Here is a 23736-nt window from a genome sequence, read left to right on the forward strand (position 1 = left end):
GACTGTTTCGTCTCCTAGCTGTTGATATTTGTTGATTTGAAACAGTGCCTAATTTTGCATTCTGTTGTTTCTCAGATTGCTTACAACTTTAATGAAGACTGCTTCCTCCTGTGATTATGAAGCTACATTTACGTAATATACGACACTATGCTGTGTGCAGTTCACCAGCAGACAAAGAGGGTTATTTAAGTAAAAAGGGAGAGGTGAACACCTCCTACCAGAGGCGCTGGTTTGTGCTACGGGGCAACATACTATTTTATTTTGATAAAAAGGGGGATCGAGAACCCCTGGGGCTCATCATCTTGGAAAATGCATCGATTCAGCTGTGCGAGTCAGATGAAGAACATGCTTTCTCAATAGTGTATGATGGGCCAGCAAAGCGCACCTATAAGCTCGCAGCCGATGACCAGCAAACTCTAGAAGCCTGGCTAAAGGTGTTGCTGTCATCCACACACTCTTACATTCAGATGCTCGTTAAAGACCTTAAAGCTAGGTATGAAGAAGCCTTCCTCACCACAGGGAGTGACCGGTCCCACCGCCACACAGTGCCAGGCATCGGTAATACATGGGACAATGTGGCGTACCTAAACATAGACTGTGCTAGCAGTGCTGTAAGCATCAATGCCACACCAGACCTAGTTGGAAGAGAAGGCCGCAGCTACAGCATGAACTGCATATCAATGGTGCCATCCAAGCCTCCAAAAAAAGGATCCAAGCCCTGGTCCAAGCGCCCAGTCACACAGCGACCACAATCAGATAATGTGCACACCACCTTACCAGTGCCACAGGATGAACACTCCTTTCTCCTGGAGAACTTTTCTGTGCTTCATGAAAAGTTTGGATCAGAAATTAAGGAGCTGCGCCGACAGTGGCAGGAAAAGAAATGTCTAGATACAGCAGTTGCAGTGCGGGATTTGATAGACTTAAGCTGATTCAGAGATGAGTTTTCAAAATCTGGTGCCTTGCCTGCTGCATTGAATCACAATTTGCCAAACAAATTATTATCAGTTTTATCTATGGCACAATGTACTATCTGAAAAGATGTATGTATTTGGAACTACTCCCTTAGCATTAGGCTCGAAGCAGACACCACAATAAAAATGCTCGAGGTAGTCATTATGCAACAGACAGATGATAATGCAATAACGCATAATTAGTGGAGTTTGAATAACCCAAGGTAGTAGACGGGACTTGATGCTTAACAACCAAAAACTGCAAATATCCTAATATGGCTGTGGCATTGCTAAAGTAAACTGGCAAGCCACTGAGTCATACTCTGAGTTCACCCTCTGCACCATCACTTACTCATGAATAACAAAATAATGTATACAAAGTTTGCATCTTCAATGATCGGTAACACTGAGGTTTCACCATTGTGTGATGACCTTTGGAGCTCCATGCTGGTTATTCTGTATTTGTGTGGATTTATCTGTGTTCAGAGTTACCTCCTTTCTAGTGATGCTGCCTGGAATGATAGTGGACCCCTGTCTTCAATGGGTTGTTTATGCCCCCCCCCCAAAACAAACAAACCTTCAGGACATTCTTTACATTGATGTCTGGGCACTGACCTGCTTTGATTAACCTTAGGCCATAGCAAATACCATGCAAGTCATTCAAATCACTTTACTAAAGCAGAAACATATTTTGTTGGAACCCAAGCGCAGACCATGACTTGTTCCACCCATCACTTGTGTGCTGGATACCAAAATGGCATTCTTGTTTAGGATGTCTAGACTTGTGGAAGAATGTCAGTCTTTTTTGGGCACCTGTAACAATGCCATTCAAAAGAAACTAACTTTTTAAACCCGGCAAGCCTGCTATGTATGTAATTTATTTGTTGTAATTAGGTCCACCTTGGAAAATGGGTTTTCATCCCACTAACATGTCTGTTTATCTGCACTGTTATAGACTTTAATAAATAAGCTGTTTTTACAAATGGTTTCACCTCACTGAGCCAGCCAAATATAATTTAATTTTAATTTGACTGGGTAAATGATTTGGTCTTTCTCAGAATCATTTCAGCTGATATCGGGACCACAACAGCAAATATTAATACAAAGTGCACACACAAATATATATATAATGTGTGTGTGTGTGTGTGTGTGTGTGTGTGTATAGACAGAGTAGTATGTTTTTGGCGTACTGGGGAAAAAGTCCCCAAACACAAGCAGAAGATGCAGTGAAAAGTATCTGGGATTAAACCATATCCTGGAGCTGTGAGGCACAGACTGTAAACACCACTGAGTCCCAGTGCTGCATGTGGCTGTAGCATTGCTAAAATAAACTGGCAAACCACTGAGTTTACCCTCTGCACCATCACGTACACATTAAGTCTTCATCAATGGTCTTGGCTGGAATAAGTCCTCTCCCTCACTGTGGACCTCTCCATAACATTACATATTTACTTTATGGGACCAAGGTTTCGCATCAAAGATACTGAGTATCCCCCCTTTCACCCCCTATATGGTACGCACTCACTGCCATCCTTTTCTTCATGCTTACTTCCACCATCTTCCTCCTCCTCCCTCATTCTGCAAACTCACTGCCATCAGAGGCGCCAGAAGCTGTTGAAGCCTGGGCGCACTAAGTGATTTAAAAATGGTATATTTTTATAGCTATTTGCTACCACAACATAGATTCACTTGGAGGACATTTTAAGCTTAGCCAATTCCCTTTTGGTGCTTGAATTAACATTTTCTGATTGGTCTTACCTATCCCATGGCTGATAATTGTATATAAGCCCTAGTGAGAATAACTGATCATACCATAAATAATTTGAAGGGACCCATGTAAGGGATGCAGCATTTAGGAACTGCCTCTGTCCATTAGTGGCATGAGGGGCAATCCTGGAGTACATTTTCTATTACCCATCCTTAGATCTAAGTTGCATTTGGATATGGACGGATGAGCTTTGTTTTATTTTTGTGGATAGTCTGTTCTGAAACAGTGGTAGCCTCTGTGATATATATCTGTCTCTCAACAACATTCAGTTTAGATACCTGGACTGAGCATTTCAGATGCCATCTGATTTGCTGATGTTCAGTAGGTCCATCTGTATTAGGTCGGAGGATGTCTTGTATGCCAGACATATCACCTCTAAGCACTCTGTAGGATAGGATACTGAGTATAGTAATAAATCTTTGAGGTAGTCCATGCAAGGCCTATTGTTTATCACTTGTATCCTTTTAGTAAGGTATCTCTGAAGGGTATTCCAGTTGTTGCATGGGGCTGGACAGATGCATGTCAAAGTGGGCATTATACAAAAGGGTTCCTATTACGTGAATGAAAACGCATTCTGTCGAATCTGTCTTGATCGAACGTAAAAGAACAAAAAGGCAAAACAGCGAAGTGGCTTTTAAACAAATTCTTTCCCTGGGAAAGAATTCGCTTGGCCGCTTCCGTTACTTTGCCGATGTCCTTCAAGAATGCAACTGCAGTCCTGACATATGGGTTGTCCTGCCTCAGGCAGCCCTTCGGTCGGCCGGATTCCAAAGTCTGGGTCCGGTGTCGGCCGATGTCGCCTCCTCCCCGTCAGAGCGGCTGGAGTATAAAGGCATCAGCCGACGCCATCTTCTTCAGTCTTTCTTGCCGCTTGGTGCCCGAAGCAGAAGCAGTTCGCAAGTGCCGGTCAGTCAGCTCCTGCGTTTTCAGTTACCGAAGTCATCTAAAAGCTAAGTACCCCATTGGGGAACATTTTTTCTTGCCTCAGCCAATGTCAGAACAAATTGAGAAAGTTAATAATTGTTTGTCTTGTGGTAAACAAATACCTCATAAGGACTTCCATTCTTACTGCCTCCCTTGCCTGGGCCCAGACCACGACGTCTCGGCCTGTGCTGCCTGTGCTTGCTTTAATAAGCGCACTCTCAGGCGCCGGGCAGAATTTGCCAAAGACTTTTTTAGCGAATCCTACGCTTACAACATGCCGTCGGAACAACCGACAGCACAAACTACCAAAAAACGAAAGGACCGGGACCGACATCCTAGGCCCGCCTCTTCCACCGATTTAACGCCTAAGCCCTCCGCGAGTGCTTCGGTCCCTTCGGAAGTGGTAATTCAACCGCTCCAGGCTGATGACACCGCGTTAGCATGTTCCTCGGTCTCGGAGACTACACCAGTGCCGGTTGTTGATTTTCCTCCGGAAACCGAAGTTCTGGATCTATCCGACACCATTCCCGTAGACATTGTTACCCCTGCACGTGGGGCAGCTAGGCCTCCTGTATCCATGTCAATCAAGGCCTTTGCACGTGCTAAGGCCGCCAGCCAGGCCAAGGCCCATCCTAAACCTACTTCTCAGGCCTCTTCTGACAGACAGATCATGTCTCTGGCTGCAGATCTAATCTCTCTTATCAGGGGGTCTCCGCCTCGCCCAGACAGAGGTTCTCAGCCGCCTGCAGAAAAAAGGCCTAGAACTGAGCAGGCAGACAACCTCTCTTCAGATGAAGCCTCTGGGGATTCAGAACATTCAGATATCCAAGAAGAATCCTTCCAGGCCTATGAGGACTCTGATGCTGAGGAATCTATTCCCTCTGCCTCTCCTCCAGAGGATATTTCTTTCGGAGAAGTTCTCCACTCCATGAGGGAACATTTTAAGTGGCAGGGTCAGGAATTTTCTGATTCTAGGAAAAGGCTACCTACCTTCCTCAAGTTAACCCAGCACAGGCCTTTAGCTATACCCCCAGTATTAGATGTATTGGATGATGTGTACTCAGACTCCAGTGCTTCCCCTGATTCTCTCCCTCCTGCTCCTGTCAAGCCAGACAGATATTACAGGGTCCCTGACACTCACAAGCATCTCTTTAAGGCCCACTCTGTGGATCTAGAAACTATTTCACAGGGCCCCAAAGGAGTGGCTACCTCCTCAGCCAGGAACCCACTGCCAGCTGACAGGGAAGCAAGGTCCCTGGAGAGATGGGGTAAAAAAGTCTATATCTCTTCCACCCTTGCCATGAGGTCACTTAACTGCCTTTTTCATATGTTTCAGTACCAGGACTATTTACTGGATGATTTGCAGAAAAAGATAACCTCTCCTGAGCCTATAGATAGAAAGGCATTGCAGGATTTGGTTCATAATACCCAGCAGGTTAGCAATCATTTTCTACAGTGTGGTTATGATGCATTTGAGGCTTCATGTAGGGCAGCTATGACAGGGGCTGTTATCTGTAGACACGCTTGGTTGAAAGAACAGCCACTGCCGGATCATGTTAAAGTAAAGCTCCTGGACGCACCTCTGGATAAACAGAAGCTTTTTGGTGCTAATGCTCAGGATGTGTTGAAATCTATTGAGGAAAAGGCAAAATCAGTACAGACAGTAAAAGATTTCCTCCAGGTTCAGCCACCAAGGTTCAGCAGGAATTGGTCTTCAAAGAATTGGTCCTTTCCAGACTCTGACAAGTTTCAAAGGGGAAAGAACAGGCATGCACGAGGTAGAGGGCAATACCGAGGCTCCTACAGGGGCCACCAATGGCAACCACCAAATCAAAGAAGTGGCACAGGTAGTTCACCTGCACCACAGGGACAATCACAATGACTTACCTTTCACTCCACCTACCAAGGCTCAAAGAGAAGCACCTCTAGGTGGAAAATTATCTCTATTCTCAAAAAACTGGCACATTATAACAAAGGACAATTGGATTCTGGACATAATAGACAGAGGTTACAGGTTCCACTTCCATACCTTACCAACAGGACAAGGCATGCCAAACCTGCCACAAAATCAAAGGGCAGAGGCACTCATAGAAGTCTCAAAGCTGTTACAAATAAAAGCAATAGAGAAGGTCCCTCCTCAGGAATAAGGCCAGGGATTTTATTCAAGACTGTTGCTTGTTCCAAGAAAAGAAAAGCAATGGAGGCCTATATTGGACTTGTCCATTCTAAATACTTTTCTCATGGTGCCAAAATTCAAGATGCTGACGTTACAGCAACTTCTTCCCATGCTGGGCAAGGGGTCTTGGCTGGTTACTCTGGACCTCAAGGAGGCATACCTGCATGTCCCTATCAGACACAGTTGCAGAAGATACCTCAGATTTCTTGCAGGAACAGAGCACTATCAATTCTCAGCATTGCCGTTTTTCTTATCTACTGCGCCCAGAGTATTCACGAAATGCCTGGCATCAGTAGTGGCACATTGCAGACTCCAGGGGATTCAAATATACCCTTACCTGGACGACTGCCTAATACAAGCAGACAGCAAACAGACCTTGATAAAACACTTGGACTACGTCATTCAATTGCTGCAGGCTTTGGGATACACAGTCAACATTCCAAAATCAAGATTACTGCCATCCCAAGAGATTATTTTTCTAGGAGCAAAACTGGACACACAGCTACAAATGGCTTTCCTCACAGAGAAGAAACAAGAGCATTTAACAGCTTACTTCAAAGGCCTAGCAAAATTAACCCACCTGACCGCAAGGAAGACCCTGCAGGCCCTGGGGTTCATGGCATCTTGCATCCTTCTAATCCCTCTGGCAAGACTACACACGAGAAAGCTGCAATGGTACCTAAAAAGCTTGTGGTCCCAACACAGCCACAACCTAGAAGACATAATACCACTCATACCATGCCTGCAAAGGGAATTTTTGTGGTGGGCTCAAGCAAGTCACTTAAACAAAGGCATGCTTTTCAACAAAGCTCCAACAAGTCAAACTATTACAACAGACGCCTCAGACCATGGATGGGGGGCGCACATGGACGGCAGATGCATTCAAGGGCAATGGACTCCCATGGAGATGCATCAGCACATAAAAAGAGATGTTGGCAGTGATACATGCAATAGAAGCCTTTGGAAAATCTCTTCAGCAAGGTCATCTGCTAATAAGGACAGACAACACCACTGTCATGTGGTACATAAACAAACAAGGAGGCACTCATTCCTACCCCCTCTGCAGACTAACAATGATTCTTTGGGAAAAGTCCCTGAAACTGAACATCTACTTGCAATCCCAGTTTGTTCCGGGCAAGGACAATGTTCTGGCAGACAGGTTGAGCAGAAATTTCTTGGATCCACACGAATGGATGCTACACCCAGGCATTTTCTCACAAATAACATCTACATGGGGAAGACCAGACATAGACCTCTTTGCATCTCATCTCAGTCATCACCTGGAAAGGTTCTGCACAAGGATACACCATCCTCTAGCTTGGAGAACGGATGCTCTTTCCTTCAGCTGGAATGCTCTAACAATTTATGCATTCCCTCCTCTACCTTTGCTCACCAAGGTGTTACTGAAGATCAAGGCAGAACAACCAAGAGGAATCTTGATAGCTCCAGACTGGCCAAGGCAACACTGGTGTCCACTACTACTGAGCATAACTCACACCAAACCGTGGCCCCTGCCTCAATGGCCTCTGCTCCTGACTCAACACAGTTACAAGACTGTTCATCAGAACCTGCAAACCTTAAAGCTGACAGCTTGGAGAGTTCCATGATTCAGACCCATGACTCCCTCTCTGAAAAAGTTCAGGAAATTTTGCTGGAGGCACGCAGACCTTCCACCAGAAAAGCCTATTCGGCCAAATGGAAGAGATTCACCATCTGGAATGTCAACAAGGGCCAGGATGCATCACTGATGAACATACCCCAGATATTAGAATACTTGGCAGAAATGTTTCACAGTGGCCTCTCATACTCTTCCATCAAAATCCACGCTTCAGCTATCTCAGCACATTACAGCTGTGATCCACCTGTGTTTTCGCATCCCTTGCTAACAGCTTCTAAGAGGCATAAAGAATATCAAACCTCCAAGGAAGCTACCAATTCCTGCATGGGACCTCAATTACGTCTTGGAAAAATTAACTCTTCCTCCTTTTGAACCAGCAGCATCTTCAGAAATGCAATTTCTCTCTTGGAAAATGGTTTTCCTGCTGGCAGTCACCTCAGCAAGAAGAGTCTCGGAGATACAGGCCCTCATGGCAGTTCCTCCTTTTCTCATCGTTCATCAGGACAGAGTTTCCCTTAGGACCAGTCCTTCATTCATGCCTAAGGTGATCTCCAGAGTGTCTCTAAACCAAGCTATTCACCTGCCTACTTTCTTTCCTAACCCTCAAAATAAAGGGGAAAAGCTGCTGCATACTTTAGACATTCACAGACAACTACGCTACTACTTGGACAGAACAAAGTCCACCAGGAAGTCTGACCAACTGTTTGTAGCCTATGCTGCTGGAGCTCAAGGAAAAGCAGTCACCAAACAAACTATCTCAAAATGGATTGGACACTGCATCAGATTCTGTTATTCTTTTCATGGAAAAAGTGTACCAGCTAATATTAGACCACACTCCACCAGAGCTATGGCCATATCCACAGCTTTTCTAAGAGGAGTGGCTACAAAAGATATTTTAGAGGCTGCTACATGGAGCTCCGTGCATACATTCACCAAACACTACAACCTGCCATTATACTCCAGATCCCGTGCAGGCTCTGCTTCGGCAGTCCTGCAGGGTCTTCTAGCTACACCATCTCTTGCTTAGTCCTACCACCCCCAGCTTGGCTATGGTATTCAACCCATATGTCAGGACTGCAGTTGCATTCTTGAAGGACATAGTACAGTTTTGTACCTACCATAAATGTAGATGTCCGATAGATATGCAACTGCAGTCAGGTTTTTCCTCCCTCCTACCCCTCTGTTTTTTCCCTTTTGGGTCCTTTCTCCCCTTACCTATCAGCTGGGGATATGTATTATGGTGTATCTGTTTATTACTGTTGTGCATGTCTGTTTTTTTCTGTTTATCCATTCACAAGATTTGGCCTTCCTTGGAGGGCACCTGGCATCTGGGGCAAGAAACACTGAAGAAGATGGCGTCGGCTGATGCCTTTATACTCCAGCCGCTCTGACGTCAGGGAGGAGGCGACATCGGCCGACGCCGGACCCAGACTTTGGAATCTGGCCGACCGAAGGGCTGCCTGAGGCAGGACAACCCATATGTCAGGACTGCAGTTGCATATCTATCGGACATCTACATTTATGGTAGGTACAAAACTGTACTTTTTCGGCACTGTAGTGCGATCTCGGAGTTGGTATATTTAAGTAGGGGGGTGGGGGCACAGCCCCCCACATCGGGGGATGTGGGGGACAAAGCCCCTCCCCCACTTTATGAACTGTTTTAAATTTTTTTGTTTTGTTTTTTTTTTTTGAACAGCTGTTCTGAGGACATTGTAAGCTTTCACTTACATGGGGTCGATTAATCATCATTCGCTTTTTTTAAGCGTTCAGTGATGTAATATAGACCCTATACAAAATGATTGACCTAATGAGTGCATTGTAAAGGGGGACAACAACAGCTGTAGATCTAGTCACAATCAATTTGTTTATAAACTGTGCAATATAGAAAGGCTTTTTTAGCACTCTGGGCACATGTTGGTTAAAAGATAGGTCACACTGCACACAAGTTCCCAAATGCAAAACAATTGAGTCAGTTCTCAGAGGGTATTGTCATGATTTTGACACACTATTATTTGGGACAAAACTTCCTGCATGATGGTTGTCATTGTGGGATTCAGTAACTGCTCCTAGCTTGCAGTCATCTCAAACGTAGCCACCCAAAGCCCTTTGGTATTTCCTTTTACTTTTGAGATGTATGTGGCAAACAGAAAAAGTCTCAGCACCGAACCCTGGGGGGCTCCATTGGTGACTGGTCTCTTCCCCTGTTTTGTTCTACTGCATCCTGTGAGCAAGTTGGCAATCCAGCTAGTGATGCAAGTGTTTGCTCCTACATTATTCATCAGTGCAGCTGGTGATGCAAGTGTTTGCTCCGATATTATTCATCAGTGCAGCTGGTGATGTAAGTGTTTGCTCCGATATTATTCATCAGTGCAGCTGGTGATGTAAGTGTTTGCTCTTACATTATTCATCAGTGCAGCTGGTGATGTAAGTGTTTGCTCTTACATTATTCATCAGTGCAGCTGGTGATGTAAGTGTTTGCTCCTACATTATTCATCAGTGCAGCTGGTGATGTAAGTGTTTGCTCCTACATTATTCATCAGTGCAGCCGGTGATGTAAGTGTTTGCTCCTACATTATTCATCAGTGCAGCCGGTGATGTGTTTGCTCCTACATTATTCATCAGTGCAGCCAGTGATGTAAGTGTTTGCTCCTACATTATTCATCAGTGCAGCTGGTGATGTAAGTGTTTGCTCCTACATTGTTCATCTTTTGTACTACACCTGAGTCGGGGATTGTGTCAAAAGGCTTGGCCAGGTCAAGTAATGCGGTGTGAACTGTTTTAACTTTATCCATTGCTTTGGTAACAAGAGTAAAGCTTAAAATTTGTCCATGATTTTGAGCCTTTCACACTTTCCTCTGGGCTGTTTTCAAACACATTTTTAGGGCCATGATTCACCTTCCTGATCGTATTAAATTATATTCCTTGTATAATACAGTACCAGTTGTTAGAATGTGTTTTAAATTTGTAGTTTTGAATAGCCTTCTAGTAAGCAATAAACAAAATGTATGAACCATTAATGACAAAACTACCCAATTTCAGAAAATGCCAACCATAAAAGTCCACTCAAACTTCTGTCATTACAATCCACCAATGTCAGTAAATATGCAAAATGTCTGCAGAAGTAAGTCATCTAAATAATTCCACATTAAAGGGATCTCTAACTAATGTAGAGGTTGCTGGTAGGAAGCAACTTTATATGTCATTGTTCCATCTACAAATAAAGGGCCTGTTGCCCTTGAAGAATAAATTGCCTATGTTACATTAAAAAATGATAAGCTAGTAATATTGCAATAGGGAATGAATGGCAAACTGATAACAGGTTCATAGCTACTAGGTAACTCCACCAAAGGATGACATTCACAGGACTGCAGCATCCACTCTAAAGTACAACACAGTACAGTATCAGCGATCCATCTGCATACTGTGGGAGTAGAACCCTCAGCCTTCTCCATCAAAAGTAAGGCTAATACCTGTTGTGTTACTAACAATGCAAATAGACTTGGAATAAGCAGCACTAAACTTCTCTTCTCCTGAAGCTCTCAGCTCCTTGTAAAATTTGTTATTTATTTAACATGAAATTCCAACTTGGAACAAAGCCAATTTTCAGCAGAGGCCCAGGGAGAAATGCTGTAGACACGTCTTTGTAATGTGGGAGGAAACCAGAGCACCCAGAGAAAACCCACAAAAACACAGAAGGCACCCCAGCCAAGAATTGAACCAGCAAACCTCTTGCTGTGAGGCAACAACACTACCACTGCACCATCCACTTGACACAACTGAATCTCACAGCAGAAGAAATCTGGAAAAAAACAAAATTTATTTGCGGGAGGGGCAAAGGTCCAAAACCAGGGACACATTTTAAATATTGCTTGTATAATCTCAGAAAGTTGCTAAAATACTCTTGTGTTACCATGTGTTTCCAAAAAAAGATAGGAAGACTGAAACTTAAAGGGCTGTCATTATTTAGTGAATTCCATTCTCACTGATTTGCCAGAAAACCACAAATTTTAAGAGGAACACACTAAAAGTATGAGCCAAATGTGTGAAAATCTAGACAGTTGAGAGCTATGGACTCAGCTTCCCAAATCGCAAGTGGTAGTGTGGGTAGAGAATGCAGGCTGTTGTATCTAAGGTACAGGGTTTGAGCCTGGGTAATTCTAACCCCCAGGCATAAGCAACTCGGGCATTCTACACACACACACACACACACACACATAGGAAATCTGGAGTATTATGGGTATTAAAAATGTAGTAGAAGTACTGACCATAACACTTCTAGAGAAGGAATCTCATATTTCCCATGTGGAGGATAATAGCATTGAAATGCAGTATCAAATAAAATGTTTTTTACTGAAGAAAATAAAACAAATCTGACTTAGAAGTACATTCTCAGTGTTAGTGCCACATAATAATTCTGAGATGCTAGTCCAGGGATAGCACCAAGGGAAGATTACTAACACTGCAGAATACATTTATCTCTGCACCCTGTCACTGTGTGCATCTGAGTACCTCATTGAAAAGACCCATTTCACAGTTAAACCATGACCTCATAATGGTTAGGCACATTGCTTGGTTTACACAAGGCTGCTGAGTCTGGCAGATGTTAAACAAATTCCAAAATCTGTTAAATATAAAGAAGCAATTAAGTGGAGTTAGTGGGACCATTCCATCAAAGCAGACCTTTTATCGAACATAAAATTGTCGGCACATGGCAGCTCAAGTACAGTAGCTAATCCAGAACGGTGTTTAGTTCTGAATGTCTTATCAGTACTTGCTGTCATATAAGAGGGTTAGGATTTTGGAACATTTGAAAGTGCTCTGCTCTACTGACAATCTGGTAGCACATTTAAGGTTTTTATTTTTATGTATAGCTTGCCAGTTGCTGGATTTTACTTGGATAGTATAAAACTTTTTTTTAACTTTATCTGCTCCTTTGTCTACTGGTACACATTCTGGGAAGCCAGCTGGTGACGTTTTGGTTAGTTTGAAGAAGAAAAGTAAACCAGATAAGATGCCAAGGATCTTTTTTTTTTTTTGCACCCTTGCCCCCAACCCCCCACCAATCAAGACACTTCCCTGGTGGTATGAGTCCTTTCTACAACCCCCTACCCCAAAAAATGGTATACTTCAAATGTTTACAGAACAAGTGTTTGTAGACAGTGTAACTGTTTTTAACAAGAGTTAAAAATCACAGTGCAAGGGGGTTTCTTTAATTATAACATTTCTGCTGCAGATTAAAAATGGATGTTAGGACTTCAGATAAGGTTTACCAACTGAAGTAGCAGTACAGAAATGCAAAACAATTATGCACTGTATCAACAAAATAATAAATATGAAGAATTGAAACAAAACAATTTGAGATTTTTAAGAGCATCTGTACAGCCCTCAGTTTCTCTAACTTTCTTACAATCACCAGGAACATTAAGATGTAACCCCCCCCCCCGTAATTTCTCAACAAGTTAATTTGCAGTCATCCTCCGTAATTACTATAATTCGAAAGCACCACGCCAAAACACTACTCATGCGCTTCTCCACATCAGCACTCCAAAAGCATTTGAGTTCTGAGGGTTAGTCCTGGTTTTGTTGTACAATGTATTCAACAAGTACTGTGTTATCCCCAAATTAGAAATCTTACTATATATGAATCTTTGCACAGTGCTAAAAGTATCACCTACGTTTCCGAATTCCTAAAGCTGAACAGCAGGGTAGAGCAAAACACCATAACAAACTGAAACTGAACGACAGGGCAGAGCAAAGCACCATAACAAACTGAAACTGAATGACAGGGCAGAGCACAGCACCATAACAAACTGAAACTGAATGACAGGGCAGAGCACAGCACCATAACAAACTGAAACTGAACGACAGGGCAGAGCACAGCACCATAACAAACTGAAGCTGAACGACAGGGCAGAGGACAGCACCATAACAAACTGAACGACAGGGCAGAGGACAGCGCCATAACAAACTGAAGCTGAACGACAGGGCAGAGCACAGCACCATAACAAACTGAAGCTGAACGACAGGGCAGAGCACAGCACCATAACAAACTAAAGCTGAATGGCACACACATACACACCAAACTAAAACTTAATGGAGCACATAAAACAGTCTTCTTACCATGGTTAAGTCTGGCAGCTGCTAAAAGCATAGTTCTATTCACTTTTAATTTGCAAAGCACGCATAAGTCTTCTATTGGGTCCTCCTCCCTCCACAGCTGTAAAAGTGGGGGGTGCTCCCTTCCCTTAGCCCTGTAGTTCTGGTGCCTATGGCTGCCATCCCCCTTATTTATGCATTCTACTTTTCCACTCTCTTCTCCTTTCTTGTGCTATACCTTGACATCCCCTTTCTTCCTCCTCTGATCATATTTCCACAAATTCCTTCCTTGTCCTACACACACAACTATCCCTTTTCTACATGCTGTGTGCTTAATTATTTCCTGCTACACACTCATTACCCTCTCCATTCTTTTAGCTGTGTACATCCACCCTGTCTTCCTTCCTCACACTGCGCACTACCATCCCCTTCTTCATGCTTTGTACTTACTACCATTACTGTCACCCTGTCCTCCTTCTTCACAGTAACTACCACCCCCTTCTTCATGCTTCATACTTACTACCATTACTATCACCCTGTCCTCCTTCCTCACACTAACTACCATCCCTTCTTCATGCTTCATACTGACTACCATTACTATCACCATATCCTGTTTCCTAACAACATACTCACTGCCACCTCCTTTCTGTTATTGGAAGATTAGTTATTCAGTAAAGTAAATGAATAAAGAGCCAATCGACTATGCAACACCGAACTGATATAACTCGTGAAACTGGAAGCTAAGGAACTTGTGTGGCCAGAATTCTGAATGCAGCTGATCGGTAAATTATTTTATATGCCTTGTCTAATCGGTGTCCTGTGTCAGTGCCATAAAATGGGTGGAGCAAATGGAGCACTTATCCCAGGCACCAACTTGTAGTGTGTGTTTATCACTTAAGAAAGTTTCACAGTATGAACTTTCATTCAAACTATCCTATTCTCCACCCACCCAAATTGACCTGAACTACGTTTGGGGGGGGGGGGGGGGCGGGCAGCTGGATAGTGGAGTAGGTGGTGGGACAACAAATTGATGTACTGTCCTGGCCACCAAACTGCTTTGCTGCAGCTGTTTTATGTATTTAGCCTTTAAATTGTCACTGTATTTATACATTAGCATTTTGCTGGCAGCTTATGGTACAGTCAGGAGTGCTCTTCAGTTCTAAGACAAGCAAGAACTAAAAACATGAGCAGATTCACGCACTTCGTAAGAAGGGATGAAATGTGATTCTAACATACTTATCAACTGGCTCATCTGGTACTGTGGCACGACCACAAAGGTATTTCTTAGTAGCATCCCCTCCCCAAAGCAGAAGGCATATGAAAATACTGATGCAGAAACATCCTGGGCAGAATACAATAGCAAGGTCAAAGTCAGGGTGATGAGAAACCCCCACTTTGTGCTACAAACATTAACTGTAGCCGATTCCAAGGTTTGGCAGCATCAGAGTTACCATATTTTGTAAGGGCATGAAGAGACAGTCATCCACAGGGAGGTTTGGAGTATGCATCTCAAACTATCTATAATGTCTGAAAGGCAGGATTTTTAACCTACCGAAACATATCTTCCAACAAAATATAACCACAGAAATTCAGCTTAATCTCTTTATAGCTAAAAAGCTTAATCTATTCCACATCAGAATAAGCAACACCACCAGAGCAGCTTCACCCCAGCACAGCATCCCGTATTCCATTTTTACAGGATGCAGGACTTGTTATGCCAGTTAATATAAAGCAAAAAAAAAAAACCACTCCAAAAACGTGTAAAATAAAAACAAATCACTGTACACATTCGGCCACAAGAGATATTACAAAATATTGTGTAAATCAGACAAAGTAATTTATTAGTGGATTAAGTACTTTCATTCCAAACAATAATATGGAACTTCATCAGAATCTGTACAGCATAATTTCCAGTGCTGTTTACAGTTTGTGGAAATCATTATCTGTTTTCAAATCAACTTTATTGAATCTCAAAAACTCTATATTATAAAAAACTTAAGTCATATCAGTTTGAAACAAAATAAAGTAAAATTAAATTGATTACCAGTAAATTCATGAAACAGAGTGATATAGTGAACCACAGACCTCCTTACATGCTTAGGTATGCATTGTTGATTTACTTAGTCCCAGTATAGTCAATACATTTAATCATGCTACAGGTAAGAACACATCTTCCTTCCACATACAAAATAATGGATACAAAATAACAGTAATAAATGTCCTCCCTTTGTAGTCATCTAATAAAAAGGGGGGGGGGGTGAAGAAAAAAGATGGGGATCAAAATCCAAACACCACTTAAACCCAAGGGTGAAACCATATACCCATAGTTTATAATCTGTCAGCTCTCATAGTCAGGGCACTGCATACAGATATTTTTTTCATTAATATCCTGGAATTGGGTGGCATTTAGCAATAACGCAGGCAGTTTGTTTTTAAGATTCATTGAAGTTAATTTGAGAATGGATGATGATGGTTTTAAGATACTATAAATAGGACAGGAAATGATGTATGGATTCTGATGAATTTCTGCATTAATTTTTTGGACTGAAACACTTAATCCACTAATAAATTGGTGCATTTGATTTATGCAACATTTTGTTACATTTGTTGTGGGGATCATGTACAGTGATTAGTACTCAATATAATCAGCTGATTCAGCTACTCGATAGTTTGCATCGGCACAAAGAAACGTTGTCATGTTTACATTCCTGTTCAACTACAGTGAAAATGAAGTCACCAATGAGTGCTTACACGCTGCAGTTCATTTCTCTTAACCTATGCACGATTCTTGCATGTCACAACAGAACATGCACAGTAACTACAAATGTCCTTAGCCACGTTTGTGATTTTTATTGATGGTGTTTCCCCTGCATATACAAAACTACATCTTTTCTTGCATTTTATATTTCAGCAAAGCAGTGTAAAGTTATTTAACATTTGTTAACTGGAAAAGTCTGACTAGGACAGAGCCTATTTTTAGAGGAGGCCCGGGGAGAAACTCTCCAGACGCATGTCTTTGAAATGTGGGAGGAAACCCACACAAATGCGGGGAGGACATGCAGACTCTGCACAGAAGGCACCCCAGCCGTGAATCGAACTGGAGAACCTCTTGCTGTGAGGTGACAATGCTACTGCTGCACCAATGCGGATGGAGATTTGTTCTCACTGAGTGGCTGGAATGAAATGAGAAGAGAGCAGAATACATCCCAGATCAGATTGCTGCTGAAAGCAGCGTGGGATAGTTTCAAAATGCAGGGAGAAGAAAATGGGCTCAAGCTCAATGCCAAGAAATGTATCGTTACCCCCTTTGGGAAAAAACATGTATCCATGAATTACCATATAGGTGGCAGTACAGTAAACACAGAAAGTGTGATAAGGGACTTAAGGACACAGGTGGACAGTGGTCTCACCATCGATAACCACATTGCCACAACAGTCAGGAAATCCTTCTATGTGGCACACCTCCATCACTAAGGGCTTTTCATCCAGAAAAAAGGAGGTCATTGTCCCACTGTACTCATCCCTCATTAGACCCATTATAGAATACAACACCCTATTTGGTATGCACCTCTCAAGACATCTGCAACAACTGGAAAGGCCGCAGAAATACCTCACTAAAAGAATCACAAGCCTAAAGCAGATGCCCTACGCTGACCGCCTTAAAAAACTCCAGCTATATGTCGCATATTGTCTACTCAGAGGCAATCTCTGCTTAACATACAAGGCCATGTCAAACCCAGAGCTCTTGGACATGCTGCACTTAAAGAAATCCCAATCCCTCAGAGCCACATGCTCCAGGGATCTAAACCTTGTCATCACAATAAACAAAACATGCTGGAGGGACAGGTTTCTGAACCAGAGACTCCCCAGACTCTGGAATAGACTGCCCATACATGTCAAGCAGAGCATCTCTTTGGCCGTCTTCAAAAGGAACCCTGACGATTGGATGGGAGAAAGGAAATTCAGCCCAGGGATCATGTCAGTCACCCTGCTAGACAGGGCTCAAAGGAAGTAAATAGCGTGGGAAGAAATAGCCAGGGAATTGTTATGGCTAAGCTTGTATAGACCCTAGGGCCGATAGCCTAGTACCAACATATGAATAAAACAGTGAGTATTATTTCTGAATAGTTTAAAAATAATAATCAGTGTTAATGCTTTCTAGTGTATAAAACTAACTTAAATCTTTGTTAACCACTGAAATGATCACTTGACCATTACAAGAAGAGACTGCACTTATTTCTGCAGTGTACTACATCAAATGACAAAATATATCATCCAGGAACCAAAAACGATGATGTAATCGACAGAAGTACTGAAGCTTGCTGATGCCATAGAAAGAAAATTATCTTTTTATTTTACAAAACAAAAGTTACATAATTTTAATGTTCTGTGTATTCTAAAAAGATAATACATAGTCTGGTGAGTGGTGTTCAGTGTCTGGTAATTTTTTTCCAAGAAAAATATTTTTGCATATAATCTTTAAGTACAAATGTTCACTGACTGTATCAGTAACGCTCTGCTGGCCTAGAAGGTAAAATGTGATACGCAGTGTGCTGGATGGGTTTCCCTTTTGACATGGTAGAACTTGATGCTGAATCTCAAAACAAAAATACAGAAGAGTGAATATCGAACATTTCTTTTCTCTTTTGGGGGGGGGCAAGCCCCACACAGCCCCAAAACTTTATATACCAAGTTCAAGACTGCTATACCGCAAAAAGATAAATGACAATCAGAGACTTAGTACGTTCAAATGTTCAGTCATTCAGTCTCTACATTCTGCAACTCTGCATTTCTAGTCCTGACATTTGAAACCGTTATTGCTGGATTGTCCACTGCTATATTAGCAAAGTCCATCTAGAAAGATTTTATTCTTGTTTTTTTAAGGTATAAAACTACTCCTTTGTTGTCTGTTCTGAAAATCCTGGCTGAAACTTTGTTTGAAATACTCCTAGAGCTATGAAAGTCGTCGTTTGCTCTTTTAAATTGATATGAAGGTTCCTTTTCCTGCAGCAACCACCTTCTTGAAATGTGCTTCCCATACAAAGTCTGAAGAGTTTGTTATGCTGTGGTGAGGAGTTGGTATATCGAGAAGCATCATGCCAAATAACACATTGTGGGCACTGACCCAACAAAGAACAACAAATTCTTTCTTTCTTGATTGTAGAAGTGGGAATGGAACTTCTACAGCATGTCAAGCCAATTGTTGTATGAGAACAATTAGGAAGCAGGAAGCCATGTGCTTCAGTGATCTGAAATATTATCATGCAGTTATTTTAAATGCAGAAAACTGTTGAATTATAACATCTGATATGTCTTGTTTCTTTTTTAGAGAAATTAAAACTATTTTTTTCAGTCCAGTACCCCCCCCTCACACACACACACACACATATCGGTATCTGCTGTGTTTTTATGCTGGTTAAATGTCCAGTTTGTAGAACACTTACTACATTTGCAAACTGCTAATGCAGAATATCTAGAGCATGAGACCCTTTTAAATAGTCCTGAATAGAGGATAGTTTTATATCCTGTGTTGTGAGATGGGTTAGTACTGGAACTAAACATTGGAAGATACTTGAGTCTATAGAGTGACCAGAAGAGCTGTAGAATAAATGTGGACTAATCTCCTTGAAAGTAATAATACTTTCTGTATGACAGACTTACTAGAATGTGGTGGCAAGTGTCTTTATATATCCAAAATGACCACACAGGAATCCTGTTCAATACATGGAACTACACTTTTGGGATTGATCAGCGTGGACTTTCTGAAACTGTAAATTGGTTGAGATTTGTTAGATGTAATTGATCTTGCTCATCTGTTTAAGCTGAAACAAAAGGGTGAGAGTAAAGGTAGAGATATGGTTGGATGTTGAGTACACTTAAAGTAAATGTACAGATCCAACTGTACCTCTGTAAAGGCTTCTACATATGGTACAAACAGAAGGGGGAGATATGGAACCCCTGCTCTGTCCTTTGCTCCAACCACAAAGAAAAGTCTGGAGTCCACCTGAATTCCAGCTAACTGAGTTCTGTATACCCAGGCCAAAACCATAACCAAACTCTCAATGTATGCAGAGGCCTCTAAAGTACCAAAAAGGAAATTCCAGACTTTTTTTTTGGCATTTAACTCTGTCACTATGAATTGGTTTGCCCTCCTTTCTCAAAAGCATCTTATATTAGCAATATGGTCTATAAGTTTGCTGAAAGTCTGCCTACCTCTCACAAGCCTGCAATAAATCCATCCTAACTAGCTTGGTGACCCACTGTGACACTCTGCCATCCCAAACTAACATAAACAACTTGAAATCGTGGTCAAGTAACAAGATAGATCTGTAGGAGGCACCTTCTCCAGATTTTTCTCCAACTTCAAAGTCACAGAAACAACTGCTTGTTTCAGGTTATTAGGTACTACTCCTGAGCCCACATCATATCTTCATCACCCAGGTAAGCACAGGCAGAATTGGTTCCTGAGCCAATATCTGTAGTTCCATGGAAAACCATAAGGCCATGGGGATGGGGACTGTCCTTAGCATGGCCATGGGGGTGGGGACTGTCCTTAGCATGGCCTATTAATAACATCCTGTACCTTTCCAAGTGTAACAGGAGCCATCAGATCTCCTGCCCATAATATAGTCTGTTGTAAAGCTTACTAAACCATCAGTATATTTTCAGCAGAGCTACAATTTCTGTATGAAATGGTTCCATTATCCTTCTGCTGCTTCAGGGCCGTAGAACACTGGACAATAGTCTGCAATGCAAGGTTCGGCTTCCTAGCCAATACTTGTAACTTGTCCTGCTGGGCAGATAACTTATCTTTTGGGGAAAAGCAGTTCCATTTTTAATCTGTTTTAACAACACATTCCTGTTTATGAAAGTTAAGAGATTATATTTTAATGGAATGTCCATTGTACTTTTAAATAAGTGTCTTTTTTTGTCAGTTTAAAGTAATTCAAACCATTTTCTTTCTCTAGACAAATTGTGTTTGTTTTATTTTTAAGGGTCTGGAAAGTGTTTTATGTGGGAAAAGTGACGTGACTTTTTAGTTTTACTGGCTTTTGTTGCTTATTTTCCACTGGGAAAGTGTCACCATTTTCAGCTTGACCATGGAACAAACTAGCAGTCCAATGGGAGGTGCTTCTTCCACCCACAAAAAGAAAAAGTTAAGCAAAAAACAAGAAACATCTGTGTTAAATTATCATGTGTGACATGGGCTGTGTTACATTTATATAAACGACAATAAACCACAGCAACACAATGTCAGTTGCAAACATTATACCTTACAAACCATGCCAGCACAACTGTAGCTGCAAACATCCATCACTTTTAATGTATCCAGTCATTGTCGGTCAGCCACTACACATAGCTCATTCAAATCCTGCCTTCTTTTGAACCTTGTTCCTCTTCTGCATGTATTGTTCCCACGTTTCCCAATTTTCCCATGTAGTTTGTTCCTACCCTTTCCTAAAGATCCCAGTTGCAGTTGTTTTCTCTCTGTTGCTATAGTCGCTACTTCTAGTAACGTTGGTTTAGACTTGGATTTCCATTTTCTAGTGATTCCTTTTTTTGGCAGCCACCAGAATTAGACGCCTTAGTATGTCTAGGCAATTCCAAGTTTGTATTATAGCTCAAAAAATAATTTATCTAGTTACTCCAACCTGCTCACCCAGCATCTCTGACAAAGCAGTCTGCAGGGAATCTTTACTGTCTACCAACACACAAAGTTAAGTAAACAGCCTTTAACACCACAGCAGGCTAGCAGTTTGCCACAGCCGCAGGCGGGTGACTCTGCTGTGGCTATTAGTTATACCACATGCCACTCATCTGTTACCCCCCTGGATCCATCTCATATAGGACTTACACCCACTAGGGACCGGGGTTTAGCCACATCCTCTACAGCTGTCAGGGTCCCCTCAATGGGCAAGAGAGAGAGAGAGAGTTTTTAAACCACCTTTATTGAATTATCACTTAAAACATAGGCAAACATACATGAACAGAAAATAAACCACATTAATGTTGTTTTCCTTTACATTCAGTATTGCATATTTTTCTTTGTAATTATCATTTGTCTAGCATTTCATAAACTGATGAATTCCTGCCTTCCCTTAAATCTCACTCCTCCTTAACATTAATATGCATGTATTCTTCCTACAATTTCCATTTAGTTCTACGTAATGTGCTCCGTCCCTTTTCTAAAGATCCTTCTTCCAGTTCTTTTATCTTTTTATAATATTCAATACTTCAAATATAGTTGGATTAGACTTTGATTTTCATTTTCCAATAATTGCTTTTTTGGCGATCAACATCATTTTATTTAATAAGGCAATTCAAATCCTGTCTCCCAGCTCAAAAAAAAAAAAAATCACTTTATAATCTTGAAATTCTGAAATATTGAATTTTAGAATCTTGAGACCCTAAAGTCCATAATAGAGAAACCCCAGAAGCAGAAAATTCAAAATCTCGAAGTTCAGAGGTGTTAAATTAGCGGTTCTGGTGCTGTGCTGTATTAATGGATAGCTGGAGATGCAGGTAAGTATTTATGTTTTGGGTAGGTGCTTTAGTGTGTGTCAGTGTGTTTTGTTACTGTGATGTTTGTGTGCGAGGGGGAATGTCGCTTGTATGGTGGTGTTTGTCTGTGTAGTGCAACCTTGGAGTTAGTATATTTAAGTAGGGGGGGTGTGAATTTCGCTCTTCTGCGGTTTCGGCTTTATGATCTCGAGATTCTGAAATTCGATATTTCAGAATTTCGAGATTATAAAGTGAACATATATATATATATATATATATATATATATATATATATATATATATATATATATATATATCGTCTTAATTACAGCTATTTGCTCACCCAATATTTTTCATAGAGTACCCTATAGGGAATTTTTTAAATCTGCTAACTCATTACCCTCCCGAAATGCATGTTCCCAGTTGCCTCTTTCTTCCCCATCACACCTCCAACATTTGCTGTCTACCTGAATAAGACTTCCTTGAATTCTGCTTGGGGTATAAAAATACCCCTGTAAACACTCCCAAGCTGAGCTGGTACATTTTTAGGACTTTGTGAGTCATACATATGTGCTCCCGTTGTCCTATTGTAAATTGCTTTACCGATGTCTCTTCTCGATCTTTTCTAACCTTCTGTGAGTGATTCTTATACTTATGTAATATTTATATGCCCTACTGCATCCATCCACAACCCCTTTTTCACAATTTTGCACATGGAATCGGGGTGTTACTTCAACAATGGCAGTCATCTAAAGCCAATATTTATACTACCGGGTGGCTAGCCCTGCCACAGTGGTCCTTCCACACCATACCCACTAGAGTATCCAATCCACCTACTGCATGTCTTTGGAATGTGGGAGGAAACCGGAGTACCCAGAGGAAACCCACAGGAACACAGGGAGAATACGCAGACTCCATACAAAAAGCTCCCGAGCTGAGAATTGAACCAAGGAACCTCTCATGGTGAGACGACAACACTATTTGCTACATCACTATGCCCTGCTAATTATCAATTTAACAGCAGCTTCTGGTCTAGTTTTGACTAACCCACCCCAGAGCAGGTCTTTCACTTTGCCTGTACTCTATCATAAATTCCCCAGTAGGGAAGGCAGTCTCTTGCTTGGAGTCCAAACATTATCTTGGCCTCTTCCCATTCTGTTAGCTTTCCCTTTCTAGTTATTTGCTCCCAATACATTGGTTCCTTTTGCCAGTGAAGTCCAGCCCCTTCTTGCAGTCATCCCTTCTATTTACTGCACTTTTTATTGTACTCTGCATATTTAATACTGTAAACTAAACTGCGCTGTTTGTACTGCATTTGTCTGCCTTACTGTGCCTATTCAATTGTATTTTGTTACTGTTTTCCCTGTTCGCAAAGCATCTGCTGTTTAAACCTCCTTTAGCATTGCCTTGCTGTTTTCTTTGCTGTTTAAACCCCCTTTAGCATCGCCTTGCTGTTTAAACCCTCCTTTAGCATCGCCTTGCTCTTTTCTTTGCTGTTTAAACCCTCCTTTAGCATCGCCTTGCTCTTTTCTTTGCTGTTTAAACCCTCCTTTAGCATCGCCTTGCTCTTTTCTTTGCTGTTTAAACCCTCCTTTAGCATCGCTTTGCTCTTTTCTTTGCTGTTTAAACCCTCCTTTAGCATCGCCTTGCTCTTTTCTTTGCTGTTTAAACCCTCCTTTAGCATCGCCTTGCTCTTTTC

General features: G+C 41.8%; 2 protein-coding genes across 2 annotated transcripts in view; one reads left to right on the forward strand and one right to left on the reverse strand.

Annotated features, from left to right (window-relative positions):
• The window catches only part of LOC122814074 (sesquipedalian-1-like), a 279076-nt gene extending 277092 nt beyond the window's left edge, over positions 1-1984 (forward strand). The window contains exon 2 of the mRNA XM_044086687.1: positions 76-1984. Coding sequence (XP_043942622.1) covers positions 117-932 — 816 coding nt within the window. The 5' untranslated portion in view covers positions 76-116 and the 3' untranslated portion in view covers positions 933-1984. The remainder of the gene's footprint in view (positions 1-75) is intronic.
• Positions 1-23736, reverse strand: part of CD2BP2 (CD2 cytoplasmic tail binding protein 2) — a 1650073-nt gene that overhangs the window by 1319111 nt on the left and 307226 nt on the right. The window lies entirely within an intron of this gene.

Source organism: Protopterus annectens, chromosome 10.part0 (assembly GCF_019279795.1).
Source record: "Protopterus annectens isolate FY-2018-M chromosome 10.part0, PAN1.0, whole genome shotgun sequence".
NCBI classification, from domain to species: domain Eukaryota; kingdom Metazoa; phylum Chordata; order Ceratodontiformes; family Protopteridae; genus Protopterus; species Protopterus annectens.